At 40.0% G+C, this 8515-nt stretch overlaps 1 protein-coding gene across 4 annotated transcripts; it reads left to right on the top strand.

Annotated features, from left to right (window-relative positions):
• Positions 1-242: 242 nt before the first annotated feature.
• On the top strand, positions 243-3419 carry LOC137024594 (E3 SUMO-protein ligase ZBED1-like). 4 transcript variants are annotated; one of them, XM_067392356.1, is made up of 4 exons: positions 243-599; positions 1883-2048; positions 2253-2636; positions 2787-3419. In XM_067392356.1, the coding sequence occupies exons 2-4, from the start codon at positions 1923-1925 to the stop codon at positions 3093-3095; spliced, it is 819 nt and encodes a 272-aa protein (XP_067248457.1). In that variant the 5' UTR covers positions 243-599; positions 1883-1922; the 3' UTR covers positions 3096-3419. The 4 variants fall into 4 exon arrangements, with proteins under 4 accessions (XP_067248457.1, XP_067248449.1, XP_067248446.1 ...); XM_067392348.1 differs by having other exon boundaries at positions 243-814; XM_067392345.1 differs by having other exon boundaries at positions 243-814; positions 1624-2048.
• The last annotated feature ends 5096 nt before the right edge of the window (positions 3420-8515 follow it).

Genomic DNA, 8515 nt, shown 5'->3' with positions numbered 1-8515 from the left:
AGAACCCCAATCCCACTAGAGTCTCCATGGACTGTTCCCCCGGCTCCTCCCTGGCCTTCTGTTGGAGACTCTGGACCTGGCCCACCATCCCTCCCCCTGGTCCTCCTCCTTTCCACCTCCCTCCTGAGTTTTTGTTTTTTTTGTATGTCTGGTGGAGCGTCTGGTAGCCGCTCCTTTGAGGGGAGGTAATGTCATGATCATTACTGGGAGTGCCCTTGTTTGCCACTAGAGGGCACTCCAACCCGGACTGTGTCTCACCCCACTTATGAACTTCATCACCCATAATGCACTTCCCTGGACTCATTATTCCATGTCATTGCACCCAGCTGTTTTGTGTTCTCTCATTAGTGTCTGTCTATTTATACCCTGTTTGTTTCTGCTTTTGTTATGGAGGTTTCAGTTCAGGTCACTCGTTTCTTTGTTTGTTTTCTTGTTTCATGTTTGACTGCCTTTGTGGATTTTGACCCCTGCCTGTTCTGGATTTATGATTTTTGGATTACACATTAAATAACCTCTGCACTTGGATCTTGCCTGCTTGTTTCTGTGGATACCGTGACACACTAAGGCTACAGTGAATCAGCCAACGCTGGTTGACATTTGTAAGGCAAAGCTTCCTTTTTCGTCGCCAAGGGCTAATAGCATTACAAATTCCATTGCCACGTTTATTTGTAAGGACCTTTGTCCTTACAGTGTGATGGAAAATGAAGGTTTTCGCCGAATGCTGAAAATACAGGAACCAAGATACGAAATTCCGAGTCGAAAGTACTTTACCGAAACGGCAGTTCCAGCACTGTACAAAGAGACCAGAAAAAAGGTACAGATTGCGCTCGAATCTTCTGAGAGAATTGCCCTCACCTGCGACTCGTGGACGTCCAGGGCCACACTTCGATAAAGTTGGTTTTATATTCGCAAATTCGGACTTCACAAGTTCACACTTACAAATAAGTCAGGTAAATAAATTGGTAAACGTATTTGGCGTGCTGTCCGGGGAGAGGGCTCCGAGCTCGGTAATCGGCCCGAACATAGAGTACCCCCCCCCCTTTAGATTATATGAAGTAACCCAGAGAGTGTGTGGAGACGGGGTGGTGGAGGGATTCTGGAAACTGTTGAGGATCCTTGGGTGAGTTCTGACTGTGATTATATACAGGCCTGAACTCATGCCGATTGGGTAGATACGTTGATTACAGATTGTTGACAGCTGGTTGAGATGACGTAATCATTAAGATGACGTAATGATTGGGTAGCTTATTTGACTTGTTCCTCCTGAACTACGTTAATGAAACATAATTTCTGATAAATTCGGACTTTCCAATAAATGTGTAATAAATTAATGTTTGTGAATTTTAAGCAGCGATATGATATTGACAACCAACGATTGTCAACTTACAACATTTTTCACAGTCGATCAAAATAGGCAAGTATTGTTTTAATGGCATATTTACTTGTGAATGTCCACTGAATGTCCAATGTAGTGTGATTAACAAGGCTATTGAATATGGATGTCCGAATGTGCAAATATAAAAACAACTTTACCGAAGTCAGGGCCACGGAGTCCTACGTGACAATAACTGTTCATTTTATTGACGTCAAGTGGGAGATGAATGCTTACGTTCTTCAAACTAGGGCAATGCATGATAGCCACACCGGCGCTCATATGGCAGAAGTGTTGCAGCGGGCTGCAGAGGAATGGAGTCTAACAAAAAGATCCTGTAGTTGTTACAAACAACGCAACCAACATGACTTTGGCTGTCAAGCTGACAGGATTCCAGCACATACAATGTTTTGCACACATACTGAACCTTGCGTCCCAGTTTGCTTTAAAGCTACCTGCTGTAGCTCGACTGCTAGCGAAGATTCTGAGGATTTCTGTGTTCTTCAATAGGAGCACCAAAGCAGCGGAAGCACTGAAGAGAAACCAGACAATGTTGGACCTTCCACATCACAAGTTGATAAAAGATGTTGCAGTACGCTGGAATAGTGCATATGAGATGCTCTCCCGTTTTCTCGAGCAGCAACCTGCCATCTGTGCTTCCCTCTTATCTCCTGAGGTAAGCTGGTTATTATAACTTTAGTTATTGTTAATTGCCTTAACCAAGATTCAATTCCTTGTGAATTGTATTGATTTAATTCTATTTTTGATGTTGCTAAATTGTTATGTCCTGTTATTTGAGGTTTAAGAAAATTGTATTATTTTCAACTGAATTATTAAATACATCTTTTAATTAATGTTGCACTCTGCTGTTTTTTAAAAGGTGAGAAAGAGTGTCTCTGACATCTGCACCTTGAATGAGATGGAAATATCAAATGCTGAAGATGTCGTAAAAGCCCTCAAGCCTATGCTGGTGGCAACAAATGTCATGTGTGAGGAGAGGACCCCAACAGTTTCTATCATTGCTCCGCTTCACACCCAACTGTTGAGTGACATGAGCAGCACTGCTAAGGACTCCCCTCTTATCAAAGAGTTAAAGAATGCCATCTACGAAGACCTCTCTAAGAGATACAATTCTTCAAAAGAGAAAAGCAACCTCTACATTTCGTCAGCCTTAGACCCGAGGTTTAAATCTCTGCTCTTCCTATCACCAGAGGACATGCATGAGACATTTACCAAAGTGGTGTCAAAGGCGGCTGCTCTTAACGTAAATTCATTAATCATAGATGATCCTTTGAATGTTCAGTTCAAGTTTTATACTTCAAAACCATGAAATTACTGTTAAAATATACACCATGTATTTTATTTTTATCTTTAAATAATAACGCAACAGGTGTCCCACTGTTTTTTCTTCCAGGAGTCTGCAGACTTGATGGACAACAGATTTCAGAGCACTCCTCCTCCTGACCAGGAAGGAAGCACCATGTATGCTGCTGCTGATGGGATGATAGACTACAGTGATCCTGGAAAAGACCTTTCCACTGCACACTGCCCAAAGAGGAGGAAATCTGCGCTTGCTGATCTCCTTGGACAGACGTTCAACAACAGCTGTAGTACCAGTACGTCCATGCCTTCAGCTGCCACCATAGCTGAACAAGAGATGAAACGATACCAAGAGGCTCCAGCTTTACCACTGACAGATGATCCATTGCAATGGTGGAAATAGCAGGTACATGGGTACCCTCTCCTCTCCAAGCTGGCACAAAGGTATTTGTGTGTCCCGGGAACAAGTGTATCAGCAGAACGAATGTTCTCAACTGCCGGGGACATCATCAGTGCTCAGAGGAGTCTGATCAGTTCTGAGCATGTTGATCAGTTGTTGTTTTTGAAGAAAAACATGATTATCTGATTCCCACCTTAATCTACCTTAATCTAAATGCATGCTTTTGCATTAAGTTCTAAGCATTAAAATGTTTACATAAAATAAATTGTTTTCAGGATCAGAAGTTGATGTACAGAAAAGTTTACAGTTGCATTGTGTACATGTTCAAATAATATACGTTAATAAATTAAATACATAATCATATGACTTTCTGATGCATTTTTCTTAATTTACAGATATCGTGATATATCGTGGATGATTTTCTTGCAATATATCGTTTGTCACAGAATTGCTGGTGTTGTGATATATCGTTATCGTGGGCAAAATATCGTGACAATATCGTATTGTGCATTAACCTGTGATTCCCACCCCTAATTCTTACACGAGCTGATTCTTTTCAATCAAACTGTTAAATCGGTTCACAAATCACATCAAAGGTGCGTTCCAAACGGGAAATATCTCCCTCCGAAGGGCACTTCGGAGTGAAAATAATCATGGTTGCCATATTGAAGGGTCGTTCCAAACCGAAGTGTTCAAAACTGGCCACTTCAAAGGGCCCTTCAGAATGAAGGATTTCGAAGGGTACATCTGATGGACACTTAGGGCCCCCATGATCCTTTGCACAGTGAAGTTGTTTGCTGTCTATAAATGTATGTATAATATTTTTCTATACTACTGCAATATTTATACGAGTTAGATTTTGTACTTATTATGGTCAAAATGACATTGTAGTTCAACAAAAATACATTACAGCTCCCTTTATCAGTCCATTCAAATGTTTCAAATACATAATAAATAAATAAATTAACTAACGTTAAACAAAGGGCGCAGCTTGCAAAATCTACTCCTCTTTTCAACGATTGTCTCGTTAAGATGACGCAGAAGTGCGTTCCAAAAGAAGAGTTTTTTGGACCCCTACACCCTTCATCCCTTCGAAGCTCTCACTCTGGAGGGAAAACCCTCTGAAGGGATTAGGGATGAGCCCTTCCGAATGGAACACAGGGCAACATTCATTCGCGAATTCCGTTCAGAGCGACTCTCCAGTAAATGAATTTACCAAGAACTGGGCGATCCTCTGAGTGCGCGCACGACTGATGGTGAAAAGTAAGTCAGCCTACTAATGTTGAATTTTAGGATGAATTATTGTAACTGAAAATCATATTTAGGTCCGTTGTTTTTTAACTAAATCTGCTGTAAAGGGCGATCTGTTTAAGCCCACTGAAATACTTTAAAGGGTTAGTTCACCCAAAAATGAAAATTATGTCATTAATGACTCACCCTCATGTTGTTCCAAACCCGTAAGACCTCTTTTCATCTTCGGAACACTGTTTAAGATATTTTATATTTAGTCCGAGAGCTTTCTGTCCATCCATTGAAAATGTATGTGCAATATACTGTACATGTCCAGAAACGTAATAAAAACGTCATCAAAGTAGTCCATGTGACATCAGTGGGTTAGTTAGAAGTTTTTGAAGCATCTAAAATCATTTTGGTCCAAAAATAACAAAAACTACAGGTGTGTCCCAATTTGCGGATTTATGCACTATTCTATGACGTTTTTAAGTATAAATAGTGCGAGTAGTGCGTTCACACTGAAAATTCCAAAAAGAAAAAGTACACTTTAAATACCCGGATGATGCACTAAATTAATGGAAAAAACGAAGTGTGGAATGTTGGACACTTTGTGCACTCGACTGTCGCAGCTTTAATTACATAGTGGAGGGGAAGGGAGGATCGGACTCCGTTGTTAAAGACGTCACGGACGATGTCCGGCAAGATGGCGGGCTGAACACATGCGCTCTCACTAAGCGGCTTAGTTATCTCCCGTTTTCTAATATGTAAATAGTTTAATTCTCAATTACACCTACCCAGATTGATATTTAAGTTTTGTGATATTTTTTACCGGCCTCCAAAATGCGAAAATCTCAACAGACAAACCATCCGAAGATTGTTATTCCTCCGGCTCATCACGCGGCTCAAGCTTCAGCTACAGAGATGGAAATAGAGGCTGATTCATCAGAGAGACGGCGTGATTCCTCTCACTTTACACCCACTAAAGCACATATGTCGAAAAAGCCAAAATTTTAAGTAGAGGACATCACTAATGCAACTCTGTTACATCCCTGACTGCTCGCTTCGATTCACAAGACGAAAAGTTAGAAGAAATGGTGAATCAAATGCGAAACAACAGCATTATGATAGCAGAGATCTCCAAAGCGGTCGAATTTAACTCTGCTGAAATTAAAGACTGCAAAGAAAAATGCAATGAGATGTGCAAATCGGTCCGGAGTTTAACTGCTGCACAGAACGATCTGGACAACAGAACATCAGATCTTGAACGTTATAAAAGAAGATGGAATCTCCGGATCAACGGCATGAAGGAAAAGTCTGAAGAGGATGCCTGCAGGGAAGTGATTGACCTGATTGCCGAAATTGCTCCTCACTTTATACAGAAATTAGACGACATCATTGACACAGTGCACTGGATTGGTAAGAAGGAGACAGGGAGACCAAGACAGATGATCGTACAATTCACAATGCAGAAATACAGGGACGAAATATGGAAATCAACGAAAAACTCATCTGTCTGCCTTAACCACAGAGTCAGATTTGTGGAAGACTTCACGAAGGAGGACTGAAACGCCCGTGCAGCTCTGTGCCCTGATAGCACACGTACATCTCGGAGATGTCTATTTGATGTATGTGTTTACGTCTGGAAGACGTATTATTTAGGGTGTTTGCTCATCTGGAATACGTCTATAGGACGTTTCCTGTCAGATGTCAAATAGACGTTTAGAAGACGTCTTTAAGATGTTTATGATTTAGAATGTATGTAAAACTGACATCTTAAAGACGTCTAATAGATGTTTGTAAACAGCAGATGCTTTCCAGATGAAGTGATCTTTAACAGACGTCTTGCAGACGTACGTGTGTTTGCTCAAGCACGTAAAGAAGGGAAAAAAGCAAGCCCGATCACACGAAAATGCGTATCAATAGTACGAGTTTGTAATCTCGTAGAATATATATGCCAAAATGTGTTTTGGCGTGCTTATGGTACGCAGTTTTTCGCGTGCATATGATACGCACTTTATGGCGTACTATACGTACGAAACCCCCACTCCCCCACCCCCATCCTACCCAAGAGCGTATCATATACACGCCATAAAGTGCGTATCATATGCACGCGAAAAATCGCGTACCATAAACACGCCAAAACTCATTTTGGCGTAGGTATATTCTACGAGACTGCAAACTCGTACTATTGATACGCATTCTGATGTGATCGTGTTGAAAAAAGCGTACTGCAGAGGTCCATTTGGTTATATTGAAGGAAGACGCATTGACCCAACGAAATCCTGCACTTGAACTTTCTTACGGGTAGGATGGTGTAAGATATGACAATTTGGAGAAATATTAGGTTGCGAGGTATGTACTTGGTTAGTTGATACCCATTTAGTACATATCTGGTTCGCAATTAGTGTTTGTTCGTTTTCTACTTTTATACGTTTTTTTATGTTTCCAGTTAAGCTACCGTTTTCATTACTCTCTTTAAATGTTCGGGGCATTCAAAACAAGGTCAAAAGAAAGCCTATGTTTTTATTTTGTAAAGGAACCGGTTCGCATTGTATTTTTTTTTTACAAGAGACACACTCTACTGTTGCTGATGCTGCTTTTTGGTCGAGTCAATGGGGAGATAAAGTGTTACTAAGCCACGGATCCTCCCACTCTGCAGGAACTGCGACCTTATTTAACAACTGTCCAGGAAAAGTGATTTCTGTTAAAACTGATTCCAATGGACATTGGGTTGCAATAGTTCTGGATATTGAATCCATCTTTTTTATTTTGGTTAATGTTTATGGCTGTAATAATGCAAAACAAAACCAGCAGATTTTTGCTGATATCTCTTCTCTAATTTGTGATTTCAAGAGATCATTCCCAACAGACAATATTGTCATAGGTGGAGACTTTAATGTTACACCAAACGAAACTCTTGACAGACATCCACCTAAAAGTAGTGCTCCTCAACCAAACCATATGATTACTCATTTTTGTAATAATCTTAAAGTTTTGGATGTATGGAGACATCTTAACCCTAACACCAAACAGTTTTCTTGGTTTAGACCAAATGCCTCTAGTAAATCGAGGATTGACTATTGGTTAATTTCAGACAATTTGTTAAGGATTGCATTATTTCACCAGCACCTCTAACAGATCACTGTGCTATTACCTTGAATTTTAAGCCAAAATGTAAAATTTCACATAGCAAGGGATATTGGAATTTAACTCTGATTTGCTTGTAAATGAGGGATTTTGTGCAAAGCTAGAGAAATTGAAAATAGTAATGATTTCACTTCTCATAAAGCCAGATGGGAGTTCCTTAAATTTAAAATGTGTTTTTTTCTATAAACTATAGTAAAATGCTTGTCAAAATAAGAAAACAACATGAACACAAAATAATATATGAAATTGATAAGTATTGCAGTAAAAGTTCACTAAGTAGCTCAGAAAAAAGTAATTTTATTTCCCTTCAAACACAATTGGATAACTTATACATTAAAAAAGCTAAAGGTGCATATATTCGCTCAAAAGCCAAGTGGATAGAGGAGGGAGAGAAAAGCACGTCCTATTTTTGTAGGTTAGAAAAAAGACGGCAGTCGAAAAATAGTATTGTTTCTCTAATGGTAAATAATGTTGAATATACTGATCCTACAATAATAAGCAATGAAATCCATAATTTCTACAGTAACTTGTATTTGTCTAATTTTTCTCCAAAGGAGTGTCATGACTTCTTTGAAAAAATTATTAATTTTATTCCTAAAAAATTAAAAAAGAGATCTTTGTGATGCACAATTATGTATGGAAGAATTTGATTTAGCTTTTCAGAAACTCAAATCAAACAAATTGTCTGGTCCCGACGGCCTTACGGGAAATTTTTATACATTTTTTTGGAATGATTTAAAAATGTTATTGTTTAATGCCTGTGGCGAGGGGGGCGTGGTTCAGCGAGGTCTGCAACCGGAGAGAATAGCGGGAGACGCTTGGTAAGTGAGTGGGTTGGATACAAATCACGAACACCTGTTTCTCATTCCAGTGATTGGCGCGGAGACAGGTTAAAACGCCGTGAGAGGCAGGAGCGTGTGAGAGAGAGGGGAACTGTTGACTGAGTCGAGGTTCGTGGAGTGAAGCCCTTGTGGATGGTGTAAACCAAACTTGGAGAGAAGCCCTTGTGGATAGCGTATGCTGAACCTGGAGTGAAGCCCTTT

This window comes from Chanodichthys erythropterus, chromosome 2, assembly GCF_024489055.1.
Source record: "Chanodichthys erythropterus isolate Z2021 chromosome 2, ASM2448905v1, whole genome shotgun sequence".
Taxonomy (NCBI): Eukaryota; Metazoa; Chordata; class Actinopteri; order Cypriniformes; family Xenocyprididae; genus Chanodichthys; species Chanodichthys erythropterus.
This window is presented reverse-complemented; position numbering and strand designations above follow the sequence as displayed.

Excerpts from the sequence above, each read along its gene's own strand:
- LOC137024594 (XM_067392345.1), top strand. The coding sequence starts at position 1,737 with ATGACTTTGGCTGTCAAGCTGACAGGATTCCAGCACATACAATGTTTT. Across the intron at positions 2,049-2,252 it reads CTTCCCTCTTATCTCCTGAG|GTGAGAAAGAGTGTCTCTGA; the intron begins GTAAGCTGGTTA and ends GTTTTTTAAAAG. Across the intron at positions 2,637-2,786 it reads CAAAGGCGGCTGCTCTTAAC|GAGTCTGCAGACTTGATGGA; the intron begins GTAAATTCATTA and ends TTTTTCTTCCAG.